This window comes from Carcharhinus amblyrhynchos, chromosome 17 (genome assembly GCF_965287045.1).
Source record: "Carcharhinus amblyrhynchos chromosome 17, sCarAmb.v2.hapA, whole genome shotgun sequence".
Lineage (NCBI taxonomy): Eukaryota > Metazoa > Chordata > Chondrichthyes > Carcharhiniformes > Carcharhinidae > Carcharhinus > Carcharhinus amblyrhynchos.
Genome location: NC_137340.1, coordinates 17,241,889 through 17,259,692, shown reverse-complemented (window position 1 = coordinate 17,259,692; position 17,804 = coordinate 17,241,889). Strand labels below are relative to the sequence as shown.

At 39.2% G+C, this 17,804-nt stretch overlaps 2 protein-coding genes across 2 annotated transcripts in view; one reads left to right on the top strand and one right to left on the bottom strand.

Annotated features, from left to right (window-relative positions):
- LOC145354567 (protein CC2D2B-like) overlaps positions 1–17,804 on the bottom strand; it is a 272,448-nt gene that overhangs the window by 215,551 nt on the left and 39,093 nt on the right. The gene's annotated exons all lie outside the window — the stretch shown is intronic.
- Positions 1,359–17,804, top strand: part of LOC145354365 (uncharacterized) — a 50,925-nt gene continuing 34,479 nt past the window's right edge. The window contains exons 1-2 of the mRNA XM_080205579.1: positions 1,359–1,467; positions 1,674–1,727. Of these exons, the coding sequence (XP_080061705.1) occupies positions 1,699–1,727 (29 nt within the window). The 5' untranslated portion in view covers positions 1,359–1,467; positions 1,674–1,698. The remainder of the gene's footprint in view (positions 1,468–1,673; positions 1,728–17,804) is intronic.

Below are 17,804 nucleotides of genomic sequence, written 5' to 3'. Positions count from 1 at the left end.
GGGGGTTCTGTGCCACAGCCCAGTGTGTTTTATTATAAATCCACTCCTGCCTGCAGGTCCTTAAAGTCTACGGTAACACGTACTGCCTTGTCACATTCAACCTTCATCTCTGCAAATTCTGGATCTGTCTACAGAACTCTCTCCTCCTTCAAAACTGATTCTTACATGCCATTTTTGAATAACTAAACTAAAATATACTGCAGTATCATAATCACTCATGTTCTAACACGATAGGAAACACAGTGAGATACAAACACAGTGATTGATTAAAACAGCTTTGACAAACACACTGCTGGAACTTCTGAGGAATTACACTCCCAAACTCGCTTGCTGCACATAGGTCTAAAAATTAAAATTCAGCCCCAAAAGTGCAAAGTCATTTGTTTCTCACAAGTATGCTGACTTAACTCAAATTACACATATCACCTCACAAATTATTTTTTAAAAATCTATTATATGTACATTTGACTAAATGCACTTCCACAATCTCTGGGAAAAAAGAATTTAATTTATTCAACTGACTTGGTACTTTTTGAAAAGGAAGAACATGCAGTATTCCAGGAGAAGGCAGGAAAACGGCTGACTGAATTCTGGCCTTGGGTGACTATCCGTGTGGAGCTTGCACGTTCTCCCCGTGTCTGCGCGGGTTTCCTCCAGATGCTCTGGTTTCCTCCCACAGTCTGAAGACGTGCGGGTTTAGGTTGATTGGCTATGCTAAAATACCCTTTAGTGTCAGGGGGAGTAGCCGGGTTAATACTCGGGGGGAGGGGGGGGGGCTATGTGGGTGGGATTGTTGTCAAATCAGGCTCAAATGGGCCGAATGGCTTCCTTCTGCACGATGTGGAAATGTTTTGGACTTGGGTAAACACAGTAAGAAGTCTCACTACACCAGGTTAAAATCCAACAGGTTTATTTGGTAGCTACCACATAAACCTGTTGGACTGTTGGTAGCTACCAAATAAACCTGTTGTACTTTAACCTGGTGCGGTGAGTTTACTTACTTCTGCATTGCAGGGATTCCATTCTATATCGGCTCATTCAAAGAGAGAGTACGGGCACAATGGGCCGAATGCCCCCTCCCCCTGTCCCTCTGCGTTGTGACGATGCTGTGAAGCGGTGGTCTCGGTCAGAAGCCTGAAATTCAACTGGTTCAGCAGCTGTACCTTGGTTTCTGCTTTGTCAGCCTCTTAAACCCTGCTCGTGTAACCAGTGCAGTAGGGTTTGCACGTCCTGAAGCAACCAAGCCAAGTATTTTCGTGACAAAAAAGTGCGGATTTGAGAGCCGACAGCAATTCCAATCCTTCAAAGCCCGCTTAGCCTGAGTCACTGCGCCTGCGCTCCTCACCCACCGCCTTGCACATGCGCGACCTCGTCTTCTGGAAATTTCTGCGGTGGGGTGTTGGTTGTAGGGAATAGATCAGGAGCAATAGTTATATGTTACTTCAGACTTTATATAAAAAAACTGGGGTAGGTTTCCTCTCATTTTTCGCTAATTAAAGATACAGAATTGGTACATTAAAAAAAACCTTCTACATTGAAATTTGGGAGGTTTTAAGCGCAGTCACTTGAGATGATTTTTGTATGAAAGGATCGAGGCCTGGTCTGTGGTGCCTGTTGACTGAACAAAATCGAAGTTAAAACGTTTAACAGCGCGATTTTTCTATTTGCTGCAGTGACTTACATCGGCTCCTTTAAGCCATGGTGAAGAAGAATACGGTTCCTGATGGGTAAGTATGATCAGACTGACTTTAGACGGATTTAGTTACAGGACTAAATATTAGGTGAGTCCGTGCCTAAAATGTCGACCCACGGGTAAGTAGACGGCCGCCATGTTAAGCGGCGCTTAAGCACAACAATTGGTAAGTAAACAATGCCTTCAAAATTGTAAGTATCACGCTTGCGAGTTTCACGTTTTTGGAGGATAAATCGTACAAGGTGGTATATATATACACGTGAGTGAGTGTGTGTGTGTATGTGTATATGCGTGGTTTCTATATTGTGCAGAATAACGAGTTTCGCTGCTGATCCTTTTAGGATGGCACGTTCGTGTACACCTGAAGTGAAGTGCCAGGATATGGCAATTTATGCAAGAGCTTTTTTGAGCCACCAGGTACAAAATCTGACGTGGAGTAAATCCCAGATATTTCTTAACGGAAAAAAAAATTAAATTGTGCGCACCTGTGATGCAAATAACCAAGTTAAATTGTCTCCAAACAATAAAATCCGACTTGTTAAATTTTCGAAATTGTGGGGTATCATCTGATACCAGGATGGGACAGCAATTTAATATGTCACCAGGAATTGATCAGCTTTTTAATATTTGTTTTCAATGAAGCTCTGCAGCATGCCTTTTTTATTCCTAGGTTAGTTAAAATAGAATCTGATTATGGTGAACTGGATAGTTAATGAATCATTCAAAGCTGAATAAGAATGGAGATAAAAAATGTATTCAATAAACAGTTGCCAGTACCTTTTTATATTACAATCCACCACCTCTAGGCAAGTCATAACATGGATTTCCACTGCTTTGATTGGTACAGATAGATCTCTGTTGCTGTTGGTTTGTTGTGTTCAGCTATTTACGCCCAGAAGTGCCAATAAATATGCAATAACTTCTAGTCAGTGGCAGTTCTATGAAGATGTTAAATTTGTAAAATATTGTAACCAGAAAGCAGAAGAGGCAATTCAGGCCTCTTCAAACTCTGACAGAGTTTGTTTATTATATTGCAAGTAGGCTTATATTATTACTGCAATGAAGTTACTGTGAAAGTGTCCTAGTTGCCACACTCTGGTGCCTGTTTAGATACACTAAAGGAGAATTTAGCATAGCCAGTGCACCTAATTAGTGTGTCTTTTGGACATGGGAGAAAACCCCCACAAGTACTAAAAGATTGTGCAAACTTTGCACAACAGTGACCCAAGCCAGGAATTGAACTTGGGTCCCTGGTGCTGTGAGGCAGTAATGCTAACACTGTGCTCCTGTGTTGCGCACTGTGACTTAGCCAGGCCCTCTCTTCAGCCCTAACCCCACGGATTTCCCATTGCTAATCAATTTAACGTACACATCTTGGAGCATTAAGGGGAAATTTAGCACAGACAGTGCACCAACCTACACATCTTTGGACAGTGGGTGGAAACCAAAGCACCTGGAGGAAACCCATGAAGGCATGAGGTGAACATGCAAATTCCACATGGACAGTCACCCAAGGCTGGAATTGAATCTGGGTCTCTGAAGATGTGAGGCAGCAGTGCCAACCACAGCTGGCAACACTGCTGCCACCATAATGGCATAGTTTTTGAATGGATTGAAAAAAATTGAACTAAGAAAACAAATAAATTGCTCTGTTAATGCAGCGACCAATAGTAATATTTGCTTTGGTTTTCATTAAAACAGCTACAAGTTAAATATCCTGTATCCATAAGTCGAAAACCAAACATCCAAAAACAACACTTTCTTGAACCTCATCAATTTTTAATATAGGAAATATGACACAAGCCAACATGAACCTTGCTCTTCACATTGAGCTGTTATTTGCCCATTTTATTACTTTATATTAGGCCTAGGTTTATTCTATCGTGATGTAAGTAGGCTCAGGCCTTGTTTGTGGCATGTGAAATCCAAGATGCCTTTGGCTCTGAGGGTTTTGGATGAAGGATACTTAACCTGTAGTAAACATTCAGGTTTGTGGTAGTTTCCAGCTCTATTGGTTTTTGTGTAAGTCATATATCTGCGATTACCCCCCAGTACTTATGTTAAATTCACTTTCCATGTATGGATTAACAATCACTCTGGTAAATGACTTGGAGAAATCTGTAGGATACAGTTATCCAGCATCACTTTCAAAAATAAAAAATAACTTTCAGGTCAACACAATTGGTCACATTAAATAATGTTAAAGTAATATGCAGTGTAAGAAAGACATAAGAACAAACTAATACTAAACAGAACTGTCGGTAAACAAGAATCAGAGTTTTTTTTTAAGTCTTTGAACGATAGATTGGATTTGCTTTGTTCTTGGAGCTCTTAAGCTTATATGTTATTCATGGGTTTCAACTTGTTTTTAGCCCAGAACTGAAAGTTAGTACTTGGTGTGGTGGTTTTATTCCATAGAACTGCTTTCCTTGTAGTGTAACTTTAATTCATTATTTTGAAGTTTGCAAAACAGTTAATGTTGTGAATTGTTAATGGATGAAAGTCGTAGCTTCCTTCATATTTTCCATCCCTATCCCACTGGGGACCGAATTGGATGTCTTAAAATGGATTTGCTAATTCCTGATCAGTCTGGTTAAAGCCCAGTTCTGTCCATCTGTGCATCCAACAGACATTTTCCTTGCTATCCATGGAAATTCTTGTATCAACTATCTTTTCCTACGAAATAAATCCCTGCCAGTTTGTACTTCAGTGATTCTTCAATACACTGATTATATTTACATAAGAATGTATGAAATTAAAAGCAATGTGCCTTACTTTGGAATTTGTGCATGAATGACATAACTCTTGACCTGCGGAACTAAATATAAAGGTCAAAAGAGGCTTTGATGTTTGGTTATATCCAAAAAAACAGAAATGCACAAAAATTAAGTATTCCCTCCTTTAGGATATTAATCTGATGTACATTGAGGAGCCGCCTCATCAATAACTCTTGAACTTGAAGCAATGTCTGAGCAATAAACTATATAATCATAAATTCACTCTGAAGGCTTCCCTGTTCCTAATCTGTCGTAATAGCTATCCTGAAGGCCCATGAAAAGAATTGCGTACTGCATTTCATTCTTGGTCTTTTGCTGTGTGTGCTTTTGAAAGCTGTAAGCTTAGTTCTAAAATGTCAGTTCTCTACAACTAAGTCTGAGACAGTGTTTATTTATAAAGGGAAACATTTTACAATAGGTCAAGTCATATCTCCATCTTTACCGAACAGATGTTGTATTGCATCCTGTCTGATGGAGAAACCAAATCCAATATTTACTGAGGAAATTGGTTCAGGGTGTGCATTGCCCATAAACAACTTAACAATGCTGAGTAGCTCAATTATCACTACTTTTTCTAAGCAACCAATGCAATGCAGGATGAAGCATAGTGTCTAAAAGAAGATATATCATTGACCATTCTTTATAGTTTTGGTTTCAAGTTAATTGGCAGTTTTCAAAGCTGCCTTCACAATGTGCTGTAAAATAAGTTACTCTGAATACAAAAAAATTCAGAATTTGGAGCACTGATCTGCATACAGTTCTCAGTATTGCCTGTGCGTCATATGAAGGAGATTTCTGCAAAGGTAGCTTGGTTTTCCGAGTAAGATACCATAACTTGTCTTTACCCAGTTGTGATTTTATTGATGCCGTGCGCTGCTGTTTTACCATACTTTCAGTGGAGTTTGTTTTCATTGGAATTTGTACGTTCAAATGCTCCTGGCATTTGCTGGTCGGATGCATCACTGCACTCACTCATTGCAAGACATTTGCACAGTTCTGGATTTCTGATCAGTCATCAAACAAATGAGCCCTGCAATCTGACTTGTAACTGAAACCACTGTTCATTTCAAGAATGCAATACTTAAACATCTATGCTTAAAAAAGAAAACTGCTGTGTATGGTGTACAGAATGCTACTGCTGTCCCTGCAAGACACTGCAGTCTCTGCTGCACATCTAGCAGCAGTCTTGGAGACTTGTTGGTATGTGTATGGTGTAGTGTGCCTTTCTAGTTTTTATTCCTGAGATTTAGTGATGTTCATATGGTCATTTTATTGATCATCCCGTTCATTTATCACCCCCAAATTTGTATCTTTTCATAAGTTTTTGCTTTGTTCAATATGTCGCAACGTGTCTGGGTGATATGTTAAGGAGTACTTCCTGACACTGAACCAGGTGCTGCTTAATAGCAAATAGGCCAGATTGTGTCCACCTCTGCATGCACAGTTCTGCCCTGGTGATTGTTGGTGCAACTGTTCATGTGCACAAAATTTACCTGGGAAGTTGTCATAACAATTAACAAGGCCATCTTTATTAATGAGTGTAGTGTCTACTCTTAGGAAGGCACTGAAATCATCCTTGTGGTCACAGGGACATAACTACCTTTTGCTTGGAGATGAACTTCAGCTGTTCAATGGTACCTTGGGTGATCATGATACTCTGTGTAACTGCATAATGTCTCACTCATGATAGAAAGTATATTTTGGCATGCAATAAATAATTTCATTGAACAAAAGTGATGTATCAATCTGATGCAATTACTTAATATCTGACTGATTATGCTTTTTTTAAAAAAGTTCCATCCAAAAAAAAACATTCAATTTGACTCCAATTCATGGTCCCCACAAAGGGGACAAAGATCCAAGCTGACAAAACAAGGCATTGCGCCCCACCTTGGGCTTGATCTGTGCTTCATCTTAGCCAAAAGGCTGAAATTTAATGCACTACAACAGTTTGGATTAGATCTGCTTTTCATCTTTAATTGCCATTGTTGGATGTAGCCAGATGAGGTGCCACATATGTTTGAAACTATTAATTGCTAGTCTGAGGAGGTGGTATGGTGAATTTGCAAGATTAATTGAGACATGAATCTCTCATTTCCCACAGCTACCTGCTTGGCCATTTATGGATATTTATCAAGTAATTATTGGCTCGTGTGGGGTGTGTTAATTCTGCAGTTCATCTTCTATCTCACAGCTCATTCATTTGGTTTTTCATGTTAGATTTTCCTTAAAGCTGAATTCCTCTTCCTACACAATGTGTAAAAAGTGCAGACGCTTTTAAAACGGGTAATATTTCAACTCTGAAATATATCTATTTGCGCTGTTGGAATTCAGATCCACTCTTTCTTTCTGAATTTATTTCTCTTAATCTACAGCAACAATAAATTGCAAATTCTTTTACTGGGTCTGACTCTGTCAACCAGTACATGTAATAAAAGCAAAATAAACTTATGCAGCCACAATTGTAATTAATTTTGAGGTGCCTTCATCCTTCTGCACCAATGTATTCAAGTCAAATGTTAATGTTCAGTCCCCTAAATAGCTGGAAATCAGCTCGCAACACAGGTATTTTCTTCCTTGCAACCGGTTAGAAGTAAATTAAATTTGACGTGTCGTGTATATAATGCAGTAATAATTATACTTCAGACATCTGGACATAATTGCTATAATAGCGGAGTTGGTGAGTATGAGGTAAAATCTCAACTGGATTATCTTGCAATTGTAGTTCTGGAACAATTTTGGAAAATGGTGGCTACATTTTGATGTTCAGTGTGATAGTGTAGCTGAGGTATTTATAGTAGCTATGATCTTGAAATTGGATGGTTATTAATATTTGAATTAAGTTACATGGGTAGAAATCAGGTAGTTCGGTCTTGGGATGGATGATTTTAATTTATCAATTCTTGAATGATTTGAATTGGATCTATAACACTGAAGCATATTTGTGCATAGTTCTATAAATTTGTAGCTTATTGACTTTACGACCATATTTACTGTGAGACTAAAAGCACGAATGAAACTTAGTAAGGAAATCGCACTTTCAATCAGATTAATTGTGATGTAATCACCATTTCACCAGGAGAGAAATGTGGACTATTTTAAAGGCAGCAAACTAATTTTCACATGATCATTTGGTTTGTTTTGACATGAAACTTCTCATCATTCCCTTGTTTGGTATTCTTTTTGGCAAATAATTATCTAATTTCTGAGAAAATTATACTTTTCAGGTATCAAATGTAGGATTCCTAAAATGTTTATGTTGTAATAGATCAATGGATTTGAGTGAGCATAATCTTCCTTTGTATTTTTGTTTTCCAAATAGTTTGGTTACTTTTTTAAATGTTACCAATTTGCCAACAGGTGGGAATAAGCTTTCAATTTTTGCTTTAGCAAAATCTTTCATAATTAGATTCTCTCTTGATACCGTGCACTTGGTAATTTAAGCAAGGTCTTAGTATGTTTTGTTCAGTTGATCCCTTGTCATTTGTTAAAAATATTGAGACTTTACTAGCATCAATCATTCCAGCTTTGTGGGTGTCTCTGCCAAACACACATGAAGGCACAAAAGATGATGAGGTAGGGAGAAATTTGCCTATTGTGGGGAGGATAGTAGATACATTCTGAGCTTACTGCTTTTGAGTGGAGGAAGCAACTAAAGGATGTAACCAGGTCCTATCTAGTAAGCTATTTGGGAGAAGTAGTAAGGAGTTTGAAAGCCAAGCAGGAATATGAATATGACAGATGCTGCTACTGGATACATGAGGCCTTAAAACATGCAGGATAAATGCAACAAAAACAAACTAAACAAGAATTGTCTGAAGTGAATAGAGAATTTTTGAATTTTTAAAGTGTTGAGAGAAAACAATGAGCTGAATTCATGATTGGACAGAAGTAAGCAATACCAATTGGAAAGAGTCATAGCAAATGTAAAAATAATGGCAAATTCTGCCAGCATAGTTATGGAGGAAGTTTCGACGACTTGAGGCTCATATTAAATTTAATGTTTAGCTCTATACGAGATCACAAGCATGCTAAATGACCACCGGGAAAGTAATGTTTTAAAATTCATGGCAATGCTAATAATTTTTATATCCAACATTAAGCGTTTGTTGTGGCTATGGTCAAAAGATTTCCCTCTTTGAATTAAGATTATCTGAAAGGGCTCCACAGCCATTGATTCTGAAGGATGAATGAAAAATGTCGTAAGGTACTTAGAGGGGAAAAAAGAGCAGGTTTGTGATGTACTAATAGTCATTTTGTTTTTAAACATTGGGTAGGTTCCAATTGACTTGAAAGTACAATTTCTGTTTTAGAGAGACAATGTTTAATTTTCCAATTACAAAACTAGTACAATCAAGTAAAATATATATATATGTAGGGGAAGCAAAGACATGATAGCAAAAGGCTTTTGCATGTTGCAACTGCACAAGGCAGTCAATGGATAGCTAATGTTATAGACTGGCAGAAGTTGGGGTTAGTTATAAGCAGAGCTAGTTTGAAATGGGGACTGTCTGTACCATTCAGTTCTGTACTGTGGGCTGTTAGCTTGGATTTGTTTCCTTTAATGTGAGGTAATTTCTGCCATTCCAGAAGATGATCGCTGAACTTTTTTATTTGTATCTTCCTACCCTATACCCAAATCTTGTGATTTGCTTAGTGGCCCAAAAATCTACTACTTGCAAAGCCTTGAATTTTGTTGTTTGCTCATGGATGTGTGCGATGTTGGCTTTCCGAATTGTCCTTGTAAGTGCTATAGAGTCACCACCTTGACTGTTGCAATCTGAATTGTTTAGATATATCCACAGTGTTGGGAAGGAAGTTCCAAGATTTTGACCCAGCGACAAGGAATGCATGCAGTTCCAAGTTGGTATGGTGTATGACTTCGAGGGGAGCCTGCATTTTCTGCATGGTAATGGTTATGGGCTTGGAAGATGCTGTCAAAGAGCTCTAGCATGTTGCTGCATTTCATCTTGTCGAAGTTACATATTGCTGCCACTGTGCTCTTGATGAAAAGTGAATGATTATGCTGGCAGGTGGGGTGCTGATCAGCCAACATGCTTTGATCTGGATGATGTCAAACTTGACTATTGGAGCTGCATGCATCCAAAGAAGTGAAGAATTCTATTACACTCCTGACTTGCATCTAGGAGGCGGTGAGCAGATTTTGGGGAATCGGGATTCTCGCATAATTCCGGTTTCTAATTTGATTTTATGACTTTTTATGTGATTGATCCTGGTCAATCATAACCCCCAGAATATTGATGCTAGGAATTTCAGCAATGGCAGTGCCAAAGAATATCATAGGGAATTGGTTACATTCATAGGAGATGGTGATTGCCTTGCAAATATCATACTTTCCATTTACCAGCAAAAGCCTGAATGTTGTCCATTTATTACTGTATGTGAAAACTTCATTATTTGGAATTATACTCATTTGACTGAGCATCCACAGTCCTCATGAGTTGATTCTTCCAAAAAATTTATAAACCTTTGAAAGAATTTTTTCATCTCTGCTGATTGGTTGACCCTTATCCTGAGACTTTCTGGACAGAGGAAATGTTCAGCCCCATTGAACTTTTGAATGTTTTGAGATCATCTTTCATTCAGGATTTGGGTTCTGTCTTTGGAAATTCCAGAGGTTTTGGGTTCTGCTCTCTATCTTAATAGATTCTAGTATTTTTCCCTATGATACATATCAAGTTTGCCTGTTGCCCTTCCATGTTTATTAATTTCTTGATCGCCCTTAAGTGGTTTCTAAACCCTCCCTATCCTCATGCTTGCTACTTTTTTGCTGCAATTGTAGGCCTTTTATTTTCATCTATTACAAAGATTGTTTTGAGACAGTACCTCTTGGGGTAAAATGAAGGGGAGGTGTCATGTGACCTGTTTTGAGGCCTGGATGACATGACTGCTAAAGACTAAAGGAGGGACAGGTTGTTTGCTGAAAAGGGTATAATTACAGACAGTGGCAACGACATGTATGCAGTGGTTAGACTGGTAGTCTCAGGAAGATTTGAGAATATTGGGTTGTAAACAAAGTATGCTTTGAACTGTTGTTACTTCCAGCATAGAATTGGGGTCTCAGGGGTAGGTCATCTACATTTCTATCAGGATTTAAGGCCCATGTGATTCATATTGGCATTGAGCTGTGCTTTGAGGGGGAAAGGGTTTCAAAGATATCCTTAAGATTTTCAGGCCCAGATAAGTCTATCGAGAGCCAGGAGAAGGCTGCAACTGGGAGGCCAAAAGTCTGTATAGTTTACTATGCAGGAAGGCAGGCGAGAGCTCATCTTCAGATTGAAAAGATCATAATCGTGAGGGCTTGTAACGAGGCTGGAAGTTTTGCTTAGCTTTTGTCAGGAAAAGCATTGGGGTTAAAAGTTACCAGCCTAAGAACAAAAAAGATCAGAAGTAAGCCCTCAGATGCTTTAAATCACTTACTGAGGTTTTTGAGCTGTCTTAAAAATGAAAAGAGGAAAGTTCTGAAGTTTTTAATTGCTCAGAAATCTATATTTAAGCATTTTTAAATTGGGTATTTATTTCAAGTGTAATTCCTTGTGTGAAACTTTTGATAAGGTGTTCTCTAAATTGGAACATCTTATTTACAATGCATTTAGTTTTATGTACCTGTGTTTTTTTTCTCTTGTTCTTTCATTTTCCCCCTGCCAATAGCCCCTCTGCTCTCTCTGAAAAAGCCCTCAAAGTAAATTTGAGAGTTTAATCATAAAATTCATTTGGTTTTGACAGACGAAATGTATTTAAACCTTGCAAAATTGCAGTTTGCCTTCTGAGTTTGCGACTGCACTCCAGTACAGTCTCAAAATGAATTTGAAGGATAGGAAACCGGAGTATAAATCGTTATTGATGGAACATTAAAATTGACTTCTTAGCATTTTAGGTGAAAATTATGACATTCTTTGCAAAGGTCTGATTTTTGATACAATTGTGGCATTGTTCAAATATTGAAGCAGTAAAATTATTGCATTGGAGGTAGCAGTGTAATTGTTATCAAGTCTTCTGACCAGCTCTCAAATAAACCTTTCTCTGAGAAACATCAAGTTGGATATTTCAAGCACCAGTGGAGTCTTGAGAACCTTGCCGTCCAATGTTCTAGACTCATCTGTACTCAGTGGTATGACCTTTTTCAAAAATGTGTTATACCAATAAACATTTCCAGAAGCTATTAGGTCCTTGTCTTGCAGAGATATCAGATCAGTGCTATTCGCATTGGAAGCCTCAGTGGGAGATTTAATAGAATTAATTTATTCAAATGTAATAAATTTCCTGGGTGAGCAATTTCATTAATATTACCCTGGTTTTCAGAGCAGGTTGTTTCTAGGCCCTTGAGATGAAGTGCTTGCCAAAGACTACATCATTTTCAATCTCAAATTAATGTTTTGGTCCTGTTGCTTTTTAAATCTTTAATAAAAGGTATCTACCTAGATCTAAACTTAATATTGAAGGAGAGGTGTTTGTAATGATGTTATCTGTTCCTGGATTTATTCAACATGACTTTCTTCCATTATCCTTCAAACTATATAATTACTACATCGATTTGAGGCATCTTCTTCAGATGCCATGTTTTGCAACACTGGCAATTGTGCACCTCCAACTTTCGTGATCTTTGATAACAGTCAACATTTTGGTGTTCTCAAATCTTGTACATCTTCTTAACCTGTTGGTGTATTTCCTCATTGTCTCTGTTGCCCCCAGTTTTGCCAGTCACTGTCAAATGTTCTCGCTTCTAGAACCATACAGTGCAGAGAGGCCCTTCGGCACATCAAGTCTGCGCCAAACACAATCCCACCCAGGCCCAACCCCCATATCTCTACATCTTATACCCACTAACACCTCTAACCAAGCATCCCTGGATACTAAGGGGCAATTTCTTAGCGTGGCCAATCAACCTAACCCGCACATCTTTGGACTGGGAGGAAACCAGAGAAGACCCATGCATACACGAGGAGAATGTGCAAACTCTACACAGACAGTGACCCGAGCCAGGAATAGGGTCCTGGAGCTGTGAAGCAGCAGTGCTAACCACTGTGCTACTGTGCCGCTTCTGTCTTAACTGCCAATTCCTTGTCTCGTGGTGATCATTTGAAGGAATGTATGAAATTTCAGCAAAATGTCCCTAAAGTACAATTGTCATTTTATCACAAGTCAGCTGAAATTATATTGCCTGATTCACAAATTCAATAGGTCATTTTGCTTGGGTGTTAAAGAATTGCTTTCATTTTTGGACTTTCCAGTTTTGAGCACTAGCTGTACTTTCTTTTAGACCGAATCTGCACAGAACTGCATGTGATACAGAAGAACTGCACATGTTGTTGCTCTTCTAAATCACCAAAGGGATCTTAGCTTGGCAAACCTGTCATGCAAGGCTCAAATCCAAGCACAGAGCATCCTATGCTCTCTGGGTTTAAAGAAGCTGAATCTCTGGCTAGATAACATGGGCATTATATTTGTCTGGTCACCAAGAAGCAATGGAAACATTCATGTGCTGGACAATTGTTTAGAATTGTCATGAGCTGAATTTAAGGTTTAGACATTTCAACTGTTGAAATTAGGTCAACAATAGGGAGAAAGTAATATTTAAGGGGAACAGACAGTTTCAAGCTAGTAAGAGGTAAATTCAGGACTGATAATTATAAATACTTCAATGGCCAACTACCACTTGGAATGTACCTCTCGTTAGAATAATGAAAATGCAACCTTGTAATCATTTAAGAAACAATTAGATGCAGTGAAGGGTGATCGGGTATTTGTGGATGGATGAATTAAGGTTGGTTGAATAGTGTTCCTTGTCTGAAAATATCTTGAGTTGATTTTTAATAAATTTATTTGAATGAAAGCAGCAACATTTTGGACAAAGGGATGCAGCCTGGAATAGAATCTTGGGGGAATGCGTTAAAGTACTGAAGGACCACATTAATTTGGGTTTAATGAGAATAAGTAATAATTCTTGGTGTGTAATTCAGGGCATCAAAATATAGAGATGAAGTGTAAGAACAGTAAATAAATAATACAAGATTTTATCTATTTCAAGAAAGAGCACTACATCTTATCATTCTGGATAGACATGTTTCTAGTTTAACAACAGGAGTATTATTTTGATTTCTCTTGGGACACAAAGTAGATGAATAACCAATGAGGGAAGTGGAGGAGCAGTTTGGGAAGTAGCAGCCAAGAGTAAAGATTAGGATGTTCATTGTGGCAAAGTGGACAGAAAAAGAAGGCGAATGGAATGTTGGCCTTCATAGCGAGGGGGATAGAATATAAAAGTAGGGAGGTCTTGCTGCAACTGTACAGGGTACTGGTGAGGCCGCAGCTGGAGTACTGTGTGCAGTTTTGGTCGCCGCACTTGCAGAAGGACATATTGACCTTGGAGGGAGTGCAGAGGAGGTTCACTAGGCTGATACCGGAGATGAGGGGGTTGGTCTATGAAGAGAGACTGAATAGACTGGGTCTGTACTCGGAGTTTAGAAGGAGGAGCGGGGATCTTAGAGACATATAAGATAATGAAGGGCATAGATAGGGTAGAGGTAGAGAGATTCTTCCCGCTCAAAGGACAGCAGGACTAGAGGGCACAGCCTCAAGATAAGGGGGGGGGACAGTTTAGATCAGAGTTGAGGAGGAACTTCTTCACTCAAAGGGTGGTGAATCTCTGGAATTCTCTGCCTATTGAAGTGGAGGGTACCTCGCTAAATATATTTGTCACGGGTAGATAAGGTTCTGATAGGGGAATTAAGGGTTATAGGGAGAAAGCGGGAAAGTGGAACTGATCCACTTCAGATCAGCCATGATCTTATTGAATGGCGGGGCCGGCTCGAAGGGCTAGATGGCCTACTCCTGCTCCTATTTCTTACGTTCTTAAATATTCAGTTACTGAAATCTGAATTATAAACAAACTGTAAAAATACACCAGCAGAATCTGTGGAAGGAGAAATCAGTAACCGTTCAGGTTGATGACCTTTCTGGAAGGTTTTTGTTTTTCCACAGGTGCTGCCATACCTGAGAAATTATTTATTAATCTTCAATTATGAATTGCCTGGAGTATGAAATTGAATGTTCCGAATAAGATTAAAAATTAAACTCGTCAGATTTCTGAGGGTAAATGGATGCACTAATCGTAAATATAGTATGGTGGCTGGGAATGGAGATTAAGGGCTGAAAGTGAAGATTAATGCCAGAAAATTGTATAAAATAAGGTTCTGTTTTATATTAATAGCCAAGTCTAATCCTAATTATTTTTACTATTAAATATTTGATATCTGGTTATGGTGGAAGACAGAATATAGATGTATTAGCTATAGTTTAGTAGTTGCACTTGCCTCTAAGATGGTTGTGGGCACACAAGAGACTTGAACATTAACTACATGTACAGCATAAAAGGCATATCTAATTGGAAATATGGTGACTTAGAGAAAACTATTGTCGTGGGTAGGTCATTTGTTAGGAGGCAAAGTTGGGATAATAGGCGTGTATTCCAGTTGGCCAAATGACACTAGTGGTGACATCCTTGGATTGTTCATACATAGGAATAAGGAACTATCGATCCAAGTTTGCTAAATATGCTAAGTTAGGTGGCAGAGCTGTTTTTAAAAAAAAAAGTGTAAATGGGAGCATAAATTTGCATAAGGACATGGATAGAATGAATGGATAAAACTGATGAGTTCAGTGTGAGGTTGTTCACATTGAATCCAAAATAAATCAGTGTGTTCTAAGTGATCAGCAAAGAGCTAAAAAGACGCAGAGATATAAGGATTGACAAAAATCAATAAAAACTAGTTTAAACGTTCAAAAACTAATTTAAAAGGCCGTTGGGGTGTTAAGACTTCATTTCAAGAGGCTCGAGTGCATAAAAGTGCAAGTATAGTTGTAGGAAGTTTCAGTTTTGGGTGGCATATCTAATGAAAGATGCAGCAAGTTGCATTTCCCTCTAATATAGTAGTGCAGGAGTCCTAATTGGGGTGTTTCAAATGATTAAAAGATTTTGTTAGGTGGGTAAAACTATTTTTCTTGGTCAGGGAGTCCAGAAGAAGGAAACAATCTTATAGAGGGAAACTTAAAAATTCAGAGGTCATGTAATAATGAACTTCACCACTAGTACTAAGAACTTGGAAAACACTCCTCCAAAAATCAAGGATCCCTTTATGGGTAACATACAAGGGCATGGCAATGAAAGGATAACCCAGGAAAGGAGGGGGAAATAGGGTACTGCTGTCAATACAGACTGTGGCATAGCAGCAATCACTCGTGTATAGGAACCTGTAAGCCAAGGGCTCACACCTAGTCTCTGCACTGCAAACCTCCACCCTCTTGAACCAAATCAGACTCGCTGATCAGAATCCCCATCACTGAAAAATAAGGAAACGCTACCAACAAGAAGAATCGTCGAGACACTAACCAACGGGGCATCTCAGGGAGTGATACAACCCTCCTCCCAACAAGATAAGGGATACCAGGATAAACTATAACAAATCAGAGCCCATATCGCCATCCCATCTACCCAAATAAACAGAGGAGCATCAAGCTTGTCCAATGAGCATATGCTTTCACAAGAATACCAGGAACAAAGCAGCATAACCTTACCATGAACAGAACACTACCCCAGGGAACCCAAACCTAGAAGGTGGACACATGAAGTGTACATATAAGATTACTTGGAGGAGGTAACCTACTCCTTCAACCAGCCCAATCACCAACCTAAGACTCAGAATGCTGAACCACCATACCTAGATTTTCACTCAACTTTGTAACCACACTCTAGGGAGCTGAGAAGAGGAGACGTTCAGAAGTGGATGTATTGGAGGAGGGCAACCTACTCTAACATGCCCTCCACTCATCCCAAATCAACAGAACCACTGCTGCTTTACAACACCCTATAATAAGGGCCAATAAACCAATGGTTCTCGTATCATTCTTGCAACTATTCCATTCTTGAGATTCCCCAGAAGTGCCACATAGGCCTGCTATCAATGAGATTCAATCCATTACCCTGCATCAAGGATATGCTAACCAGATAATATGCCCACCATGCATTCCATGGGTCAAATAACCACTGTCTACTCCACCAAGTCAAAATAGAAGACCTACCTAACAAGGCTAGATATTCAAGGATTACTCTGCCTGGGTGTGCACCAAAACGTAATTGCCCCACTCCCAATATCACTGCAGGTGCCAACAACAGAGAAATAAAAGACCCAGTCTTTTCTAGAATATACAATCTATCTGTACTTTCTCAGGAGATAAGTAAGGATTCCTTAATCCCATAATAATAATTGATCCCAAAACTCCCCAATTTACCTCATCCACAAGCCTCCAGGCCATGTCAACCTCTCCATATGAAACCACCTACTTACCACTCTGCTGTGGTGCTACTCATCTTTTTAAAAAAAGTGGAGTACTGAAACTGTATTTCCACAGTGTAAATGTAAGGATGGCAGCAAGTTTCAAAAAGGACAAACCAGGTAGATACAACACAAACAATTTAACAAATCCCCCAATGGAAAGATGATTCACGAACAGTTAAACCCCAGTCTCATTGCATCATCAGAGCATACCGGTGGATGAACACCAAAAAAAGGAATAGGCAACCCTAATTTAGTAATGTAACAGGTGACAAATGCTTCTGTTGCACTTCTATCATACACCTTTGCCAGGATAAAAGACAGTATCACAAAATCAGGATTGAATTCTCCAAGGGAACAATGAAAATTAAATGATGAACTCCAGGATAATGCACCATGTAGCACAAAGTCCAAACTCTGACAAGAACATTGAGCAACACCCAGGATCCATCCAGAGTTTCAACAAAGTCCCTACACCTCCATTATGTCCTTGTCCTGCAGCCCTGCCAAAGAAAAGCCACGTACAGCCCCCTCCAACCCTTCTCAAAGAACATGGAGTACCAGACAACATAAGACCCATGGTCGGAGCCTTCGATCATCCCCAAGCCTCAAAGACCAGATGTAATGTGCTTCATCGAACTTGAGACACCCAGCCCACAAACTGAGATTGTGAAAGCATAGCAGCCAATTCTCAGATTCAGCCGGGAGTTCATCCCTAGCACCCTTCTGGAGAGGCTCACAGACATGCCTTTGGTCCCAATTCTTCGAGTCAGCCAACATGCACAACAAATCATCCAGCAGGATTTCCAGGAACTGATGGTGAGCCTTCTCCAAGGAAACTTCTCCATTTCATCCATTCTTTTAAGGATGCCTCGCAGTTCCGCAATGAGCACTAAAGATCTGTGATGGAGAGCTGAAGTTGTCGCTCAACTTCATGACAGTGGCCATCATCTTGACACCAACAGCATCACCAAAGCAAAG